Genomic DNA, 21,872 nt, shown 5'->3' on the forward strand with positions numbered 1-21,872 from the left:
AATAGGTTGCAGGAAATTAAATTTGATCTAAAAGATCTGCAACTTTGTTTAACTAAGAATTCAATTTTGATTTATCAACAGTACGTACATTCAAGTCTCTCTCTTTTTCTTATATCCATAATGTCAATACTGCAAAAAAAAAACTAGACATGAACTAATATCATGGATATGAAAACAAAAATGTACCTGTTACATGAATAATTACGTGACAGACAGCTAGATTGCCCTCTGCATCAACGGCCATGTAGACCAATCTCGTTGGGTTCTCGGGAAACAGGTTATTGGCTGGTATCATTGAATTCCTTAACAAAGTAATGAAATGTGTGATATTTATAATGATAATAATATGGACCACTTATATAGAGCAGCTACTATATTACTATGCTCTACTGCGTTTTACACCTGGTATATCATAATACTATTACCCCAGCTGTAGATGAGCCGCCATTTAGGTGCTCAAGCATTCAAGGAATGCCTTCCTACCGGGTACACATTCACCTCACCTAGGTTGAGTGCAGCAATAAGTGGGTACATTTCTTGCTGAAGGAAAACATGCCATGGTTGGGAATTGAGCCCATGTCCCTCAGAATCAAAGACGAGAGTAGTAACCACCAAAACACTCCTACAATTTATCATTTAACCTAGCATATCATAAATTTAGGCCCTGTTTTTTTAAGCTTATCAAAGGTTATTTTTTTATCATTCAAGGAACATTACTTTTTTTCAATTTTTGTTCATACATATCGAATACTCATGGTTACCCGTATCCAGACACCTAAGATGAAAGCAATCTAATCACTTCTTTTAACACCATCGATCACCATATTTTGATAAGTAAATAAGAAAATTATGGTATGAGAGCAGTTCCACTACAGTGGTTCACCAGTTATTTGTTACATAGAAGGCAACAAGTGGTGTTCGATGGTGTCAAATCTAATCTAAGTTATACATCCTGCGAAATTCCTCAGGGGTTTGTGTTAGGCCCCCTCCTCTTCTTTTATACATAAATGATATAATTAATTGCTCTTCAGTTTTATGCTTTTGGTTGTTTTTTTTTTTGCTGAGGATACTACTTTTACACTTTATACAAAACAAAATAACAAACTTATATCATCAGCAAACTACATGTACATAAATGGTTTGCTTGTAATAAATTGCTTTTAAATTTTCATTTTACCAGGTATATAATTTTCAGAGGAAGAGGCAGGATGATTCCTTTGAATATCATAAATCTTATCATTGGTGGAAATATCTCTTAAGTTGATAGCATCCAATTTTTAGGTGTCTGTGTAAATGAATATCTTTCTTGGAAACCCCATCTCAACTCAGTTTGTACTAAAATTTTATCTCCTACCTTAAGAGATATTTTTGCCCCAAAGTCATCAATTCATACAATACTTGTCAGAATGATCTCATTTACCTCCCTCAAATTTGAACTTCTGTTATGTTTAATTCTTTTTAAAATGACTTTCCCAAAACTATGGAGTAAACTTATCAATGAGATTAAAGACAGCAATTTTAACCTCTTAATCTCCCTGAATTGCTTATGTCTTCTTTTTCCCTGCATCAGTGTGTTATTTATAGATAAGCATATTTTTGGTAGATAGTTATGTTGTATTTTGGACGATTGTTGATATTTTTGTTACCCGGTGGCCCCTTTTTATAAGCCTTGCTTCTCCAGGGTCACCTTACCATCATTACATATTATATTTTCCCTTAATTTTACTGTCAACTTGTTTGTATTTTTTTGGTATTTGATGGTTAAACAATACAACTGAATTAAATTGAATTTTATGTGTTATACATTTTGTATAGTGTCACTATTAAATGTTTAGTAATTGCTTAAATTCAGCTTACAGGGTAATATTGAATTCTCCAGAGTTGTCAGATGCGTCTGGTTCAAGGTCACTTATCTCTGGTATGAAGGCATATGAAAGACCCCTCTCAGCGTTGTAGTAGTGGTTCATTGGACATGGAGATGAGAAAACAGGAGCCTCGTTGTCTGAAAATGCAATTCAAGAAAACAAAATTAAACCACATTTGAGGCACTATAACTCACCACAGGAAATTCCAGATTTCAACTCCAGAATCCATTAAAAATGCGGAATTTGTGCTATATTTCTGGAGCACGTGCTATGTTCAATTGAATAAATCTGTGGCTTTGTTCTGAGTTTGCCAACATTCTCGCAACTTTAGCAACGTATCTTAAAATAGACAAATCATTGAATTTGCACAGAAATACAGATCAACGGCATGCTAGCGAGAAAGTAGCGAGAACTGGTGCCCAGCTCTGCAACACGTAGCTCTATTTCATAACAATCAGAATATAAAACAGATTTTGAAAAAAAAATAGGAATTTCAAAAAACAATCAGAGATTTAATAGGCCTGTCATGTTGATGTAAATGTTGAACTGCAACTTCAAAACAACTTGATATTAACTTAGTCTTATATATCATTGGGTTGATCATGTTATTCAGTCTAATTTGTTACATTATCATGGTTTGAATTGCATTTTTATTGTTATATCCAATGAATCCCTACAATAATATCCCTGTATTGCTGCAATATATGTAAGTATGAATTAAACATAGTTAAAATTTAATCACTCTTTTAAGCTATTGGAATGTTGGGCAATACTGAAGTATGATCCATATCACTGACCATTTACCAAAGCTTTAGACTGGATTTATGGAAAAATAAAACAATAATTGTTTCATCAACCTGAGACATGGGCCCGTATTCTGAAGTCAGGTTTAACTCAGACCATGGTCTAACTCTGTGCTAAAATTATGGGAAGCCAAAAGTGTCAAATTTTTTATTAAGTTGTATGTTTCTTGTATTTACTGTGCTCTTTCCTGATTCTTCAATGGTGAAGACAATCATCTATTTATACTTCCTAGACAATTATGAATGATTTGAGAGCCAAATGAGCTAAAAATATGATTTCTCTACTGTTGTGATTTATGTAACAATTGGCTATCCATATTAAAACCACAACTTTAAACCTGAGTTTAAGTTAAACCCAACTTCAGAATACAGGCCATAAAGAGCAAATAAGACCTACACAGTAAAAATGCAGTTTAAACATATTATAAGACGTGGTTTAACTGCATGAAGTTTCCAGTAGTAGTGTAACAGTTTAAACATTACAGTTTCATTTTCAATATTTAATCTTCAATGAATTAAACCATGGTTGTTTAAAACTCTTAAACTACTGTAAAGTACAAATGGTAAACAGTTTTGAATAAAAAAGTTTAAACAGCATTTTTATTGTGTGATCTACCTGTGCATGTTACTTCACGTGTGTCACTCCACATTCCAGTAGGAAGGCATGTCTTGTAATAAACTCCATTTTGTAGGTAGCCACGATTGCAGGAGAATGAGCAATGTGTATCATAGGGGACACCTCCAGATTGAGTACATATAGGTGGTAAAACAGACCCATGCTTGGGTTCCATCAGTGCAGGACATGATATTTGAACTAGATGACAGATATGAAGAAAACAATGATAAATTAATCTACACATTTGGTGTAGGGACGTATACCAGATTTCTCTTTATCTATTCCATTTGTGTTTCCATAAGACAATTACTAAAATTGCTTGATTTTTGTAATTATCATTTTAGAAAATGTATAAATGTAACTTGTTACAATTCTGGTAAAGAGAAATGCTTCAAATGGAGTATTGTGGGCCAGTGAATAAGTGACTTTGAAACTGAGGGTGGTGGGTTTGAATCCCAGCCATGATGTAATTCCCTTTAGCAAAAAATTGATCCACATTGTGATGCACTCAATCCAAGTGAGCTAAATGGGTGACAATAATTGATTCTCTGAAATGCTCCCTGCTGTGAAAGGTTGGGCCTAAGCCAGGGAAATGATATCCTAGAAATATGCACTATTCAAGGACTGTGTCATTATTAGAAGTAGTATTAACCCTAACCCCATTATAGGAGACTGGACTATTTCGACGCCTAAGACGAGGGGGGGGGGGCTGATTCAGCCCCCCCCCCCCCTTGGCCGTCTATCGCGACGAAAATTGGCACGCGTGTCACCAATGGCATTATCTACAAAACTATAATATCAAATTCTGCGAAAAATCTCATTGCTCATTAATTATAGTCATTTATGAGTAAAATCATAAGTTTGCTCTAATTAATAAAATAATGCCCCTAAAATGCTATTTTTTGTTTCACATACATGTACTCTAGATAGGCATCTGATCAAATTTATTTTTCAAGAATTTCAACATCACATTTATTTTCTTATGTATTCCTTTGTTTTCTAAATTTCTTAGTTTTTTTCTTTTACTTTTTGTTTTTTATTGTTTTTTCAATGGAAATCGTCAGGGACATTATTTTGACCCTAAAAAAGATAAAATTAATTGATTTTAAGCAGTAAAAGGAAAAATAATGATACATTGATGAATTTTGGCTAAAAACATTATTTGCATTGGATTTGTACACAAATTCACGTTTTTGAGTAATTTTGAGTCTGCATGTACTTACAAAATGTTGAGTAATTTCAGGACCGCGTACCCAGGGATCACAATTTTGGTCTCAAAAGATGCGCGAGACTTAAAAGTAAAAAGTCAGCGAGTGACGCAGTCAAAAAATTCAACCCAGCACATTTATCATGAAAAATGTCAAGGGGAGCTGAATCAGCCCCCCCAGTCTTCTTAGGGTTAAATATGGACAGTAGGAAGACGAATGAAAATTGACCTTGCAATGGCATTATTTTCTTTGTTACTTTAATTATCATAACAATGCCAAACCTTTATAAAAAAATTATTAATAGGACAACCTTAAAGATATCAGAAGTTGATATCAATAACACAAACAGTACTTTATATAAACATTCTGGAATTTACCATCACAGTTGAGGTCTTGTCCGTCAAATGTTCCATTAGCCTGGCAAACTCTGGAGATAGACTTCTTTCCGTCGCTGCTCTCGAATCCACTGTTGCACCGGAAGTAGCATGAATCGCCATAGACAGCAGATAGTGGGCAACCAGAAATGGATCCATTGGATACCATTGGAATGTCACATTCAATTTCTGTGCATTACAGTGAAACATGATATTATTCTATAATTTATCAGAATATCTTGAACTTATTACTATCAACATCACAACTAGCATCGCCTTGCAAAATCTTCCCAGAAAAATTACTTACAATCAATACGAAATAAAAAATAATCATTCTAATATAGCACAAATAAAAGTTACATTAAACAATTCTCACATCAGATAGAATTTTCACAGATTCATATGACATTATCGATTAAATAAAATAAAAAAAACACTTTATTTCATGATAAAAGTTGGTTATAATTCCTTGCTTACTGTTGCAAGATGGCATTTGTCTACTCCAGACATACAGGCTTTGAACATATGTATAATATGAGGGTAAATGTTATTCATTCAATTAATGAATTCACCTTTCCCTTGTGTTAAAATTATTCACAATCAATATGAAATATGCTTAATTAATCATTCTAATGATAAAGCGCAAAAGAATATTTACAATACATTATCGATGCAACAAAAGAAAAAAAAACCTTTTATATCATGATAAAAATTTGTTTATAATTCCTTGCTTACTGTTGCAAGATGGCAATTGTCCATTCCAGATTCCAACTGTTGACAGTGTACTGGATCTGTTGCAAACGAGGGTGACAAAAGACTGATCCCCTGTGTCTTCAGAGAGTACATGACCATCCAGACAAGAAACCAGGCACTCCGATCCATATACTGCCCCGCCGGTACAACTGCCACTGCCAGAGTTCATCAAAATTTCACCATTCGCAGGAATAAATAAAGGAGGGCATCTGGTTACTGAAATAAAAAAAACAAAGCAAGGGGGAATGATGCAAAGTGAGGACCGAAATTTGAAGACAAAAAATAATATAGAATTATACAATGCACCTTGTTTGTAAAGAGAAATTTCAGAATAATTGTAAGATAAAAAACATACCTTACACACACGTTCTATACCATTTCATTGGGATCCATAAATAGGAATGCAGTGATTTCACCAGATAACCAACACCAACCCAAGGGGGGGGGGGGGGCAGAAAATTCACAGAATGAAAAAAATAACCATTCTCCTATTAAGCAATGATTCTTGGGCAGCTATTTACATGGAATCAATAATTTTTATTCCTTTTGAATGAATACTTTTCATAAAGATCTGATGTTTCCATCTTCTCCTGCTCTTTTGTGAAATGACTTTTTTAATTGTCAATTAAAAAATATCAGTCAATTATTCAACCGACCCCCCCCCAAATAAAAGGAGAAAATTATTACCTGGGATAGAAATATAAACCAGACGCAATCATACCTGTTTATACAAGTAACAATTAAGTGAATTGAAATACAAAGTTTAGACCTTTAGACTGCTACTTGTATCTGTGCTGTGGGGGTGTGTGGGTGCATGTATTCACAAATGATATATTCTTTGCATCAAAATCAAACCTTTGACATCTAAAGTGAATGAACAGGATTCATAATTCCCTGCAACATCAGTAGCCCGGTACTCTATTGTATGTTCTCCTTCTGCCACAGTAGTTGGTATGGTTCCATTTACAGTCCCTGAGTTTATGCTGTAAAGGTAAGCTGTCAGGCTATTTCCAGCATCGGTTGCCTTAATATTACAAATAAAGAAAATATAATCACCACTTGCTACATCATCATTACTAGGCACCTATTATATATATATGGAGTTATTATCTGTCACCTGGAAAATACTCTAAAAAATGAAGTGTTAATTTAGCAGTTAACGTCCTTGTATAGTGACTGCACTTTGAGTGCTGATTTTCTAGTTCAAATTTGAATGTATAAAACCAAGCATCTGTAACAATGTACATGTAAAAGCTCTGTACAAGATTTTTACACAGCACTGTTTGATGTATGAACCATAGGCCTACAGTAGTTGTTTACAAGTTTTTGATCAATCATTAAAAAACTTGACCAGCAAAGTTTATTTTTCATATTTAATCTTCAATGAATTATTTAATTGTTGTTTAAAGTTTTTAAATACTGTAAGGTTCATATATAAAACAACATTGCATTAAATGTTGAATAGCAGCGTTTTTACTTGGAACAAGGTATACATTAATTTTGAAGATGATAAATACCATGAAATTATTTTACTTACAAGAACAGGCTCCCACAGGCTAGCATCAAATGTTGCCTCAAGTTGGTTGAAGTCTGCGTACAAAATTCTGTCTGATGGACAGTTTATATCCGGACTGGTTTCATCTAACAGTGAAATGGAGTGAGCCAGTTTCATGAGAGATATATTCTTGCCGTTATATTTTACATTTATATACAAAAAACACTGGATGAAACAATCCAAAATAACTAACAAGCTCTTGCTCATGTTTTTTTTATGTGCTGGCAACTGGGGAAGAAGAGGGGGCAGCACTTATAAATGGCAAGCTAGTTCTGTAGAGACCCCCCCCTCCAAAGGCACACCCACACATCCACATCCACAAACAACAAGGCAAACGCCAAGCGTTGTCTCGCCTGCAGATTGCAGTCATGAAGAGACTGCATGTCGAAACTACTAGTATGCTATATGACTTCTGAGGCTGTCAGCAGTTTAGGGGGTGAATTGTGGTTCTGACAGTTTACATATATGCATTAATGGTATAGGCCTACTTTATCCCTAGAAAATCAGATAACACTAAGAATGCTGTTAATACTGTGAACATATAATTATTTCCATGCAAGTAAGGAAATGAATGTAAGTGATAAAGAATGTAATTGATAATAATGTGAGTAAAATTGTAAACTTAAATCAATTATTAAGGTGTTATGGCAAACTTATTGTTCGAAAAAAATGGAGGAAAGGTTGTGCATGAAAGATAAATATAAAAACTTATTGTGTGTGATTTTTAGCAATCTTGCATTCACTTTAGCAGTAGGGTTTTCTAAATTGATCTGTGTGCATATCATAAGTAAATGATACAAGAGTGAAGTACTACAAGCTATAGAAAGTTATTGTGTGTACAACACAGCACAGTGCCAGTCATGGAAAGTTCATTGACCTTTGACCTTATTCAAATTCAACTCACATTCTAACTTGACCTGTACCTTCAGGAGATGGACCTCTGGTATGAATTTGGTGGTCCCAACTCAGAGCTATAGAAAGTTATTGGGTGTACAACACAGCACAGTGCCAGTCATGGTAAGTTCATTGGCCTTTGACCTTAATCAAATTTAACTCACATTCAAACTTGACCTGCACCTTCAAGAGATGGACCTCTTGTATGAATTTGGCAATCCTACCTCGAAGATATATAAAAGTTATTATGCGTACAACACAGCACAGTGCCAGTCATGGAAAGTTCATTGACCTTTGACCTTATTCAAATTCGACTCATATTCGAACTTGACCTGTGCCTTCAGGAGATGGACCTCTGGTATGAATATGGTGATCCCACCTCAAAGCTATAGAAAGTTTATTGGGTGTACAACGCAGCGTGACGGAAATAGTGATACCTATGTCTTGCTCCGCTACGCAGGCGAGACAAAAATGGGTGTTTGTATATAACTTTACTTTCTAGTTATTATACAGGCATCCTGATTTTTTCATTTATATTTCATTTTCGCTATTATATGACTAACCATCATGGACTTGTGGATGAGGGTTACATGATGTCTAACTTGATTTAATGTTTTACTTAATGTATCAAGGAAGGAATAAAAAAAACCTTGGCAGAGCTGATCGATGCCATCCCAAGATCCATCCTCTATACATCTACGAGTGATGCTGTACTGTGCGGTGTAGCCAAGGTTGCAGGAAGACCTGCAAACTGTATTGTAACGTTGAATGTGACTGGTGTTGGTGCTAGATCCATCAATTGTACACGATTCTATTTCACCGTTGACGGGATCAGACAGTGGGAGGCAGGTCACAGCTGGAAACAGAATAAGAATACAAAATGCATTTAATTTAAATTACATAAATTTTCGAAATTGTCCTGTTGAACTGCCAAAACATGTGTGCTGTATTCATGTTGGAATCCTTGGAGCTAAATGTTTTAATACATCACAGTATACTTACACCGGTGTCTTGACTTGCTTTGTAGAGCGTGCGCCTCACAACCAGATGGGCGCGAGTTCAAGTCTAGGCCACATCAGTCTTATTTGGCATTCAACAATTTACTGTAGACGATAGAGCAATATTGTCCTGTTCAATTGGGCATGATTGATGCATTTTTAAAGGATTCCCGTTTTTTATTCCATTCCGTGCAAAAATGTATTATGTAGGTTTATGATGTATTATTATCATTATAATTAGTAATATTATCATTGTTATTATTAATATTATCATAATCATCATTATCATGATAATCATTATTATTATCATTATTATCATCATTATTATCATAACAGTATTATTATCATCATCATTACTATTTAAATTAGATCAATTACAAATTGAAATTAGAGAAAGAACCTAATTATTATAAATTTTTTGCATCACATATGCCACAGGGTAAGATGTTACAAGCTAAATGGAATTTAGAACTCACCAGCACATGCTACTATTCCACCCTCATTCCAAAACCCTATGTCATCTTCATCTTTGTCACAGGTACGTTGAACAGGATCGCTTTCATTGATAGGCTTGAACCCAACGTCACAGAAGACACTGCAGGTAGATCCATACTCAACATTTATCTGCAGAGGGCATCCATTAATTCCTCCGTTTATAGGCTCCGGTATTGGGGGACAAGTGATAGCTATAAATACAGTTAGGGAATTTACCTCAGATTTGGCAAAGCTATTTCATCGCATACTGTTGATTACTTGAAGACAGAGATATGTAATTTTTTTTCTCTAAATTGCCTGTTAGTTTTATGATTATTTTATTGCAGGAGTTTCTGCAGTACATTCATGAATCAATAATGAATAGTTTGTCATTCACTCAACAAGGCAAAAGCAATTTTGTGTCTCGCCCACTTATGAAAGTAACCAGAAATATCGTGATTTGCGAGGGCACGCAAGAGAATTATATCGAAACTTCATTGTGAAATGACTGGGATGGAATAACACTTGTCATAAGAGCCTTGCACGTAAACTTTAATGTTGACCTGAAAATGACCTTTGACCTTATCATGTGACCTCTGACTGCAGCATAACATGCAGGTCCCCCAAGTCCATCTACCATCCAAGTTTGGTTGAAGAGCGACTTACGGTTGCGGAGTTAGGTGTCATAATAGAGTCTTGCATGTAAACTTTAACGTTGACCTGAAAATGACCTTTGACCTTACCATGTGTCCTCCGACTGCAGCATAACATGCAGGTCCCCCAAGTCCATCTACCATCTAAGATTGGTTGAAAAGCGACTTACGGCTTACGGTTGTGGAATTAGGTGTAATTACAGGTTTGTGATGGACGGAAGATGGAGGGATGACGGACGGACGACATTTAAATTCCTAAATCTCGGCTTCACCTCTGGTAGGCAAGACAATAAAACCAGTATTTACTCTTCTAAGCTTTTAGCATCAAACAAATTTTGATGGAAAATTTGAAGCAAGCATTGAAGTAAGATTTTCAAAAACATATCCAAATCTAATAATCTAGTTTTATTACATACATGTAGAGAATAACAACAAAAAAATGTTCTTTTCTTTACATCATATAAAGCCCATGGTTTCTGAACCAGTAAAAACTGGATTGGATATCTTTTATTTTCTTTAAAGCTAATATTATTTAATCTATCAGTGAAATCTTCACTTGCACCCAACTCGCCAAAGATTTAGATTTGACTGCAATTTTTTCATTGGAATAAAAGTGCAATAACTGTCAAACTAGTAGTCCTGTTACGCAAAAAATAAAGTATGCCTTTATTACGTTCACATTCTGGGATTGGTTGCAACCACGATCCATCCAGGCCACACTGAATAACGCCATCCCCTTTCAAAGCGTATCCATTCACGCATCCAAAGGAACATATTTCATTGACTGGAACAGAGGAAGATTCTTCGCACGTTCCGTTGGTCACCTCAAGGATACCATAAAGCGGCGGTATGTCACAAGTTTGTACTAGAAATAAAGATAAAATGCAGAAAATTGCAACAATCATTTTTCTGAACCCAGCTCTCCCCACCCCTTCTTTCACTAAAGTATGTACGTGGTTGTGTGAAAGGTGGGCTGTGATAATGGTGCGAGTGGGTACAGGGGCATCTGATCAACTTGCCTTAAAGTTATCCCAGTCGACCTGGGATAACATTTGATTTGAATCTGAAATTGAAAAAGTCATGAAATCTTGATTATCCTATTTTTACAAAACTTTCTCTTTATATTTGTTACAATTGTGTGGGGGTTTTTTTTGTTTTGTTTTTTTGTTTTACTATTTTGATTTTGTTTTTCTGTATTGATTTTATATCTGTTTTGTTTCATCCTCCCTCTTTGGTTTTGTATATAGATTTTTGTTTTACTTTGTTATGATTTGTTATTCTTTCTATTGTTTGTATATTGCACAGCCTCTCTGAAAACCAGCCATTGGATGATCGAGGGCTTTTTACCATGTTTAAATGAAATAAATCAAAATAAATCAAACCTTTGTGTCAGGTGGCACTGGCAGGCCTATCTCTTTCAATCCACTAGCAATAATGATAATCTATTGCATACCCATCCCCCCAAAAAAAATGATTAAATAACAAATAAATGAATAAATAAATGAGTAACACATAAATAAATAAATAAATGAATAAATAAATAAATAAAATCTTTGCAGAATTTTAAAGAGATGCATTAAATTTTCTAGTGTATTTGTTTTTCTACATTTCCACTGACATCCAAGCTCCATCATATTTTTCAAACATTTCCCAGAAAAATTGCAAGTTCTCTTCTTTTTCTCCTAATAATCAGTTGCGTAAGGAGCTAAAACTTTTGAGGGGGTCAGATATACTATATCAGGTAAAATCTAATGAAAAGGTATTTAGATGCAAACAAACATTTCAACATTTTTATTACAAAGAATTGGAATGCCTCTCGCAGTCTCGCCCGCATTACGCGATTCGATATAGCAGCAATGTTGACTTTGAAAACAGATAATTATTCACAAAAGAAAACATGATAATGAAATACTATGTCCATTAACCCAAATTGACCATGATAACATAGAGCTCTCTGTTAGCTCCATGATGATAATGTGGTAAAAGATGTGTGCAAAACAATACACTTGATTACCCTAAAGTGACATGTTATGTTGCTAATTCAACAAATACTGCCAACATTACCAAAATTCAATGACCCTAAATGACCTTTGGTCATGTGACCTGAACTCGGGCAGGATAATTAGTAATACTTCATTACCTTAAGTTTCATGAACAAGGTCCATATAATTTTTATGTTATGGTGACATTCAAAAACATAACCTTAGGTTAAGATTTTGAAATTGATTTCCCCCCCCCCCCCCATGTGGCCTAAATTCATTGACCTGAAGTCTCGCTCTGCTATGCAGGTGTAGAGCCTTATTTCCATAGGTCAGAGAACTTTCTAAAAACAAGTTGGAATGTGAGATGCAATTCAATACATCTGCTCAGTGTTTGTAAATATCACTTCTTTGTTCAGCCAGCCAGACATGGAGTTGACCTGGATTATGTGCTTCAGTTCATTGATTCTCTGTATGTTCGGTTACACACACATTGATACACTATGCACACATCTTGCTGATTGGCTATTGATTTCTTTTATGTTGCATGCATTACTTCCTGATTGGTTATCTGATCTATCCTATGTTTCATGTATTATAGATAGAGTGTGTCCACCCAGAGGACACACTACCTTTTGATTGGTTGATGTTTATGTTAATTGGATGACTATAGTTTTGGAAAGAAGGCAGAAATAAAGTGAGCCATGTGCTCTCGGCGAGTTGGACCCTAGCCTTGAATAGAGAAAGATCTCTGTGTAATTTATATAGTTAACACCTGTGTAGTGAACCCTAACTTTAACTCCAGTAGCCACCCTACACAGGCAAGACAAACATCAATAATATTGTATGAGATGTTGACATAATATTTCACCCTTCTCCCTTTTCTTTTTTCTTGGTCGTAAATTCAGTAAATTTTTTTCGGAGGGGGGGGGGGGGCACCAAAAGACCCTGGCCTCCCCGTCTGTACATCGCTAGTAATAATCCATTAGTATTATATTGTACTTATTTTCTGATCAATAATTTTCATAGAACTGGTTAAGAAGACTACTAAACACAGACTATCATAAAAGAAAAAATCCTCTCGAAAGGGTGCGGCCATCACCGCTCCGCAAACAAAGACGATCCTCATAAGCCATTTAAGTGCATGCCTAGCATCTTGTTGTAGAAATAAAGCTAAAAATAATACTTAAAACTTCAGTCTTAAGGACTACCCCTCCCCCTACAAGTTTGTATACAGATCAATGTTAGGCTTGGGGGTCATGGACCACCCCCCCCCAAAAAAAAAAAAATGATAGTAATAATAAATAAAGTTCCATAACCAAAAAAGTAGGATACAACTACAAGGAAATAAAAGGGCAAGATATAATATATTCATATAAGAATATAATATATAATCCAAAATATCATGTCAAAAACTATTTTATCCCGATTATAAAAATTAGATTTTGTGATAGAAAACGTGAAATTTTTGCTGGCTCACTTCTCTCATTCTTCATGTTCTTACTTTCTGTTGTAAATTTTGCCCTACAAGCAAAAGGTCTTACCCCTCAAAATTTTAGAATCGTGCATGAAGTCCCTGATCCCCCTCCTTAAAATAAAAGAACAAAAAAATATGTCATCCCCCCTCCCACCATCTACGCCAATCGACACCCATCATGCCCATGAACATAATAATTGTTTACTACAATCTACATGTATCTGTTTAAAGGATACTCACCTGTGCTGCAAAATAAAATAAAGGGGAAATAGATTCGTCAGGTAGCAGGGATCGGGAGTGATATCAAAACACTCCAATTATCATAGGAGAATGCAGCACCATGCACCACAAACCAATGGAAATGGACTGATAACTATACCTTCGCACACCGGTCCATCACCCCCTGGTGCTATCCATGAAGCGGAGTTGGTTCCCGGCCCACCAATGCACTGGAGTATGCGATTCCTTATGGTGTATCCCTCAGAACAATCGTAGACACATAGGGATAGATATCTCGTGTCACAAAATCCAAATGATAAAAAGCCATTTTCTAGTTCTGGGGCTGAATCACAATGGACCTCTACAATTGATTTTTAAAAGAAATAAACAGGAAAAGAAAGATGTTATCAGAGACTACAAGATCGCTTCCGAAGTTCCGAATCTAACGAGGCACGATAATAAACACCGGTGTCCTCGAGAACCGCATTGCGTCTTTGCGAGGCGGCTTTTTTTTTAGAGACTTGAGTGTTTCCACTTAAAATCAACTGTAAGTCACGCATTCCGTTGTAATTTGCAATCGATTGATGGTCTGCTTTGCTTCAGTTCAAATCTCCCATAAATTTGCATTTGAAATTTTTAATATGATGGCGCAAACCGGCGCAAAAAAACGTTTCCTTGCAAGAACCCAGCCGGGGGGGGGGGGGGTACTCGACCCCAAAAAGTTGTAGGTATCTGCCGCGGGTAGACCGGGGGCCTTGGAGAGGGCTTATTTTAAAAAGGAGGGACTTCGGCACGATCGAGCTTTGGAACTACAAATGTTTATGAGAACGATCAACGGGTCGCCTGCGTGTAAGTGCGAATGCATCCCTATGGAACAGGCATACGTGAATGCTAGCCCCGCGGCACATACCCACTATGCAATATATACTGAGTGTCCCCCCCCCCCCCCCCCCCCCCCAAGAACTCCAAAGCCTAATCATGCATGACAATGAAAGACAGGGACAACCAGATCAGTGGGGACAACATATACCTGTGCATTTGGGAGTTGGATTTGACCAATCGCCTTGCTTAGAACCCGAGTTCCTTCGCTGGCACTTGGCATGGTTGTTCCCCTCCAGGTAGTATCCGTCAATGCAAGAGAAATGGCAGAAAGAACCCATCAGGTTTCCATGACTGCAGAAGGCTTGGAGACCTGCTTGGATTGACAGAGGATCACAGCGAATTTCTGCAGATTTTAATGACAAGCAAAATCTAAAATGATTATAGTGATGAAAATTATGGTGATAAATAATTACGATTATGCAAGCAGAAGGTCTTTATAGTACGTGGGTCGGTCGATCAGGAATCACAAAAAAGGAATATCCAGATGCAAATCTAAGCCCATGCAAATATTCAACGAGTCAGTGGCTTAAGTATGGGCGGGGGGCACGTGCCCCCCCCCCCCCTCCCTCCTACGGAGGAAAGAAGAAAAAAGGAGAAAGAAGAAAAACATAGCGGGGGGAAGAAACTGATTCAATCATGACTGTTTTCTTCTTCTTCTATGTCTATAATCATAATATACTATGATATACAATCATTGTATATCATAGTATATTGTAATATATCGTGTTATATCATTATATAATATATTATGTCATGTTATTATATATATATATATTATATCATATTATATTACGTAAGATATTTTTTCATATCTTTATAAAACATGGGTTGCTTGCTATGTGTTCATCATTCCTGCTGCTTGCATTGTCTGTTGTTGTTATTTTTTAATATATATATTAAGACCTTTTTTGTAGGAATTCATAAGGACCATAAACTATGATTTCACTAACCATTTTTTTTTTATATTCAGATCAGGAATTCACGGGCAGATATTTCTCACCAATCCACTAATGCGAACATAAGCATTGAACGGAAATGTTTTATATTCAGACCTTAATGGGGGCAATCATGCACAGTATGTTCTACGTAGAATAATTGAAGCTCGAAGTGCGAGGAAAAATAATGGGTGTATATTGACTTGAAAACGGGAGTATCATTTAATCCCTTTGAACAGGATTATTTATCTCATTAAAGGTCAAGTCCACCTCAGAAAAATGTTGATTTGAATCAATAGAGAAAAATCAGACAAGCACAATGCTGAAGATTTCATCAAAATCGGATGTAAAATAAGAAAGTTATGACATTTCAAAGTTTCGCTTATTTTTAACAAAATAGTTAAATGAACGAGCCAGTTACATCAAAATGAGAGAGTTGATGATGTCACTCACTATTTCTTTTGTTTTTTATTGTTTGAATTATACAATATTTCAATTTTTACGAATTTGACGATTAGGACCTCCTTGCCTGAAGCACAAAATGTTAAAATAATGGAATTCCACGTGTTCAGGGAGGAATGAAACTTCATTTCACATGACAATGACGAGAAAATCAAAATATTTCATATTTCAAACAATAAAAAACAAAAGAAATAGTGAGTGAATGACATCATCAACTCTCTCATTTGGATGCAGCTGGCTCGTTCATATAACTGTTTTTGTGAAATGAAGCGAAATTTTGAAATGTCATAACTTTCTTATTTTACATCCGATTTTGATGAAATTTTCAGTGTTATGCTTGTTGAATTTTTCTCTTTTTATTCAAATCAAGTTTTTGTTGGGGTGGACTTGTCCTTTAAAATCAGGGGGTAGCCAATATACAGCGAGCAAAATAGTGATGACCACACAGGCCTTAAGTAAAATATGTTTCATAAAGTTAGAAAAAAGGTTATGTAATATATGTAATATGTAGGCCTACTAACTTAGTACATCTTTGTGCTTTTTGCCAACTGCAAAACTTGTTGACTTGGCATCATGAATTTGTCAACTGCACATGGCTGAACATGATTTACCAGTCTTTAAGTCTTGTCATTCTTTTCTTTCCAGATCTAAAGCACTTGACCGACTGGTAGAGCCTATAGATTTTGCCACTTTACTTAATAACCCACTCCATGATTTACCAACTATACTATGGCTTTAATAATTTAACTTCAACTTTGGAAATTCACCCAAACCCATTTTTTTTACCTAGTCCTGCATGCCTCTCATTATTTTGCAAAACTCAAATCGTCCTATTTGTGGTACAATTTCTAAACTCTTAGGTTTTTTTTAGGGGGGGCTTACTTTGTATTCTATAGCTCCGTCTTTTTCCCCTTTGTATTCTTGCTGATTTGCTGATATTTTAAGCCTGCCTACATGGACTTGGGGTTGGCAATTGGTAGTATTTTTATAAAAAATAAATCTACATTCTGTAACCTTTGCGTTGAACTTATCATGCAAATAACAGACCAGTAGTCGGTTCTTTATAACGTATATACAACAGACATTTATTAGGTTAGCCTTGCAACAACATCATCACATCAGTGCTCCGTCATCTTGCTAGCAGCCATAGCTTTTTCAGTACAAGTAGTCACGTGTAATAACCTACAGTCTACCCTTGCAGTTTTCACCACAACCTTCTTCGAATGTTCTTTCCTTTCTATCCTTTTCCCATTCCTTCCTCCCTTCCTACTTTGTTTCTTTCTTTCTTTCCCCCTTCTTTCTCTCTTTTTCCTTTTCTCCTCTATCCTTCATTTTGCCAACAATGAATTTTCCGACTGCCATGAATGTTGGGGGTGTCACACCCCGGGGGCAGTGGCGGACCGTGACCCCGAGGATACAAAGCATGGGGGGCACGGCATTGTTCACAAACAATACAGTACCCCCCCCCCCCCCAATGTTTTGTCTCCTCCGGCCGGGTCACGGTCCGCTACTGCCGGGGGACACTTACATTGACGAGAGGATACCATGCGCGACCCAAAAACACGTAAAAAGGATGTCTTTTTCACGATAGGGCATGTTACGTACGTAACGTGATAAGGGTATCAAAAACACAAAAATAATGAAAAAATGGTATCTATTTCGCTAAGAAAATTACGTGTTCAGGGTCGAATTTGCGGGGTTGATAAAACAAAATTATTTTTTTTTTATAAAGGATGTCCTTTTTGCCCCAACACTTCGTGTTTAGATTCCGTGTTGCGCGAGGTGTAGAAGGTGGGGTCGAACAAAACCAGATAAGGTAAAGCCGACGACCAAATGACCCGTAACAATAAAACATTCCTGTACTTGTTTAGGGGTTCATTTCAGGGTATATTTGCCAAGAGTATCGTTTAATTTGTTTCCAATACTTGTTAAGGGTAGGGTTTCACACGCCAATACTTGTTAAGGGGTGCATTTTCAGAATATGGAAATTACGTGTTTAGGGTGCTTTTCGAGACCCCATGGTCGTGCATGGTATCCACTCGTGAATGGAAGTGGCCCCCTGGGGTCACACCCCATACGCCCCGCCCCCCCCCCGCTACGGCCACCCTGCAAGCGTTTGGCGTTCGCATGCAACTCTGATTGTATGCTCTTCATGAATTTTATTTAAAAAAATAGTCCTTAAAATGTCCCTAGCTGTTTGAGGTAAATATATACAAACATTTCCTCGCATTGTTGTTTTGTCAGTGAGACAAGTACGTATCAACGGTATCATGATTACAAAAAATTGTTTATAATGTCCCGGTTTTTAGGTTAGAATATCAAAAATTTCAGCTCGCGCTGGCATTATTTGATCAATGAGAAACATACCCCTTTAGTGGCAGTCCTTAAAATGTATCTATTTATCATGTTTATTAGGTCAGTATACTTGACAATTGACTCAATTTTTTTTTTGCCGTGACCCGCGGCGCGCCACTATAACGAGTATATGAAAGCAAATAAATTGTTCTTTTTATGACTCAAGTGCACACCTAGTTACCAATATTAATGCATATAGCATTTCAATTTGTTTGAAAGCAGGATAAAAGAGCATTGTAGATTGAATGCCTAGCTTAAATTGCTAACGGGCAAAGGTGCCGCGGTCGGAGATCGAACCTTCGTTCGATAACCGACTTTCCATGTATAGCCACTCGGCCACGGCACCTTTATAAAGTTAATACAAAAGCGATAGCAATTTATACTTTTTTTCAAATTTGAATTTGATTAGGCCTGCATGTTAGGGGTGTGCGTCTTTTTTTTTACTACCTGACACAATGAGAAGTACACTACATGTCCCGATGTTGCCATTGCCATCTGTGACTGAGTAGATTAAATTGTAATAGTCAGCCTCCAGTTCATCTACGCCGGGTTTGGGATAATTTGGCTCATTAACGTTTAGCTCTTCACCACCATTGTCAGAAGCGATTGGGACAGTCCAATTGAAGACTGACGCACTTTCATTGGCCGGGAGGAAAAATCGGTGAATCAAAGGTTGAGTTTCGCATCCAGATAATACCGGACTTTCATTATCTAAACGGAAATATAGATTTTAATTACATTAATGGTGAATATGGATAAATTTCATTGACTGCGATAATTAATCAAAATGAGCGTATCAAGGACATTCAGTCCTACCCCCGTGACAAACACAATTGTCCACTCTTTCTGTGCAGACAAGATGATAGTTGTAACAAAGTATTTAAGCATGAACATATTTTCCAAAGTAAAATACATAATATTTATATCCAGTACTTACCAGACAACAACCATCTTATTATGATAAGCCACTCGGATAAACAGCCGCGGCGTTAATAAAGGAACAACAATTTAAATGTCCTTTTAGATTTTGTTATTTTATTATAATGCTGAAAGGGGATGTTCACCCCCGACAAAAAAGGTTTATTGCAAAATAGGTAGAAAAATTAACAAAAGAAAATATTGCCGAAGGCTTAAGAAAAATCCATAAAAGAGTGAAAAGGTTATTTATAGAATTTTGATTTTTTTTTTATTTGTGACGTCACGTGCGAGCGACTTTCCTACATATCTTATGGCCAAAAAATCAAATGTCACCATCATGATCGTTGTTTTCACTAACCCACCTGTGCATTCTGTAGCTGGCACTCCAGACCAACCATATGACAGGCAAACGAGATTTGACACCACTCCTGGTTCGAGACCATATCCTTGCTCACAACTATAAGAACATATGCTGAAGTAATAGTCACCCTGTGTGCATGATACCGAACCATGCAAAGGGTGTTCCAATGGACCACAAGTTATTCCTGTTTGCCAAAATAAGAAGACAGAAAGAGTCAAATAGATAAATAAAAGTCGGGATTAATTAATGTTTATGACAATGAGGGTGGGACATATTTCATTTCTAAACTAGTAATTTTATATTGAGTCAAGTCGACTATGTAAAGTATACCAAGACGTATATGTTGAATTGATTCCTAGATAAAAAGAGTTTTCCAATTAAATATGCAGAATCCGGGGGGGGGGGGCACTTCCATTCACGAGTGGATACCATACGCGACCATTAGATCTCAAAAAGCACCCTAAACACGTATTTTCCATATTCTGAAAATGCACCCCTTAACAAGTACTGGCGTGTGAAACCCTACCCTTAACAAGTATTGGAAACAAAACGATACTCTTGGCAAATATTACCTGAAATGAACCCCTAAACAGGTACAGGAATGTTTTATTTTTACGGGTCCTTCGGTCGTCGGCTTTACCTTTTTTGGTTTAGTACGACCCCACGTCCTTCTATACACCTCGCGCAAATCGGACTCTAAACACGAAGTGTTGGGGCAAAAAGGACATCCTTTATTAAACATTTTAATTTTGTTTTATCATCCCCGAAAATTCGACCCTTAAACACTTAATCTTCCTAGCGAAATAGATACCCCTTTTTCATTATTTTCGTGTTTTTGATACCATTATCACGTTACGTACGTAACGTGCCCTATCTTAAAAAATGCATCCTATTTACGTGTTTTTTTGGTCGCGCATGGTATCCACTCGTCAATGTGAGTGCCCCCCCCCCCGGGATGGGCTGAACATTCATTTATTACTCAGTGGAAACAGGGAAATAGAAGGTTAGATACCCCCCCTCCTCCTCCCGATAATTCCCTGTATAAACTATCGTAAAGACCTTGATTCGAGACTAAAATTCATTTATATGTTCCAGAAATTGCATTTATCTGACATAATAGAAAGAGGAGAAAGAGGAATATCACTTACTTTGGCAGATCGGTGCTTGCAGTGGAGTCCAGCTTAATGTCGCTACTGTTCCATCACATTCCTGACGAGATGGGCCTTGCAATTTATAACCTTCATTGCAGAAGTATCGGCAAGTTGTCCCTAAAACCAGGTACTCCGTTATCCGAGGACAGTCATGAAAGCCGTTGTGTGGATGACCGATAACCGAACACGTCTTGACTGCACAAGAGAAATAATTGACAAACGTAGATTCCATAAGTATTAGAAATATAGATGGTACTACTCCAAATCGGACGCATCCGAGAATGAATCGACAATGGTATGCCAAGCTCGCAATTTGACATAAGAGTTGATGAATCATATAGATTTAGATTTTTAGATTTAGATTTTATTCATTTTCCGTTCACAAAGCACAACAAAATCAAACAATACATAGTCATATTTAAAGTACAACATCAATCGAAATAAGGTATAAACAATGAGAATTAATGCAAACTAAAGTAACTTTGACTATATTAACTATATAAAACACTACGGAGGGGCTTGCCAAGAAAAGCGAAGCTTGTATGGGAGGCAAGCCCCCGTAACTTAGTTTCAATACGTATATTACAAAACTATAGTATAAAGGAGAGACGGAAGACAGTTTAAAAGGAGGCTATACAAAATATCGAAGGTAACAACGAAAGAGTGAACCAAATTAGAATAAATGATAATAGTAATAACAATAAAAATAATAAAAAATAACAACATGGTTACAATAATTGTGATTATGAGGGAAGAACAGAGGCAAATATAGGGAGAGAGGGGGTGCAGGTACAATTGGAGGTGCAAAGAAGAGCATGGCAGGTGCGGAAACAGGCAAGTTGTATGATGGGAGGGGAAAAATGTATATGGTTTTGGTTATGTGGTAGATTGACTTGTTTGTGTAAAGTATTGGCAAATAAGCATCTTTTTAAGGTTATGT

General features: G+C 36.4%; 1 protein-coding gene and 1 long non-coding RNA gene across 3 annotated transcripts in view; both read right to left on the reverse strand.

The window, feature by feature from the left end:
* Positions 1-19,191, reverse strand: part of LOC121426117 (sushi, von Willebrand factor type A, EGF and pentraxin domain-containing protein 1-like) — an 80,227-nt gene extending 61,036 nt beyond the window's left edge. For both annotated transcript variants that reach the window (XM_041622286.1, XM_041622285.1), the window contains exons 1-13: positions 18,950-19,191; positions 14,899-15,093; positions 14,029-14,229; positions 10,867-11,058; positions 9,543-9,752; positions 8,718-8,924; positions 7,157-7,260; positions 6,475-6,643; positions 5,602-5,835; positions 4,870-5,055; positions 3,285-3,482; positions 1,858-2,002; positions 187-302 (exon numbers count right to left, since the gene is read on the reverse strand). In XM_041622286.1, the coding sequence (XP_041478220.1) occupies positions 187-302; positions 1,858-2,002; positions 3,285-3,482; positions 4,870-5,055; positions 5,602-5,835; positions 6,475-6,643; positions 7,157-7,260; positions 8,718-8,924; positions 9,543-9,752; positions 10,867-11,058; positions 14,029-14,229; positions 14,899-15,028 (2,092 nt within the window). In that variant the 5' untranslated portion in view covers positions 15,029-15,093; positions 18,950-19,191. The remainder of the gene's footprint in view (positions 1-186; positions 303-1,857; positions 2,003-3,284; positions 3,483-4,869; positions 5,056-5,601; positions 5,836-6,474; positions 6,644-7,156; positions 7,261-8,717; positions 8,925-9,542; positions 9,753-10,866; positions 11,059-14,028; positions 14,230-14,898; positions 15,094-18,949) is intronic.
* On the reverse strand, positions 19,186-21,126 carry LOC121426118. Its single transcript, XR_005971560.1, has 3 exons — positions 20,930-21,126; positions 19,783-19,965; positions 19,186-19,213 (listed from the first exon to the last, which is right to left on the reverse strand). It is a non-coding gene; the product is annotated as an uncharacterized LOC121426118 (long non-coding RNA).
* Positions 21,127-21,872: the final 746 nt, after the last annotated feature.

Source organism: Lytechinus variegatus, chromosome 13, assembly GCF_018143015.1.
Source record: "Lytechinus variegatus isolate NC3 chromosome 13, Lvar_3.0, whole genome shotgun sequence".
In the NCBI taxonomy this organism is placed as follows: domain Eukaryota; kingdom Metazoa; phylum Echinodermata; class Echinoidea; order Temnopleuroida; family Toxopneustidae; genus Lytechinus; species Lytechinus variegatus.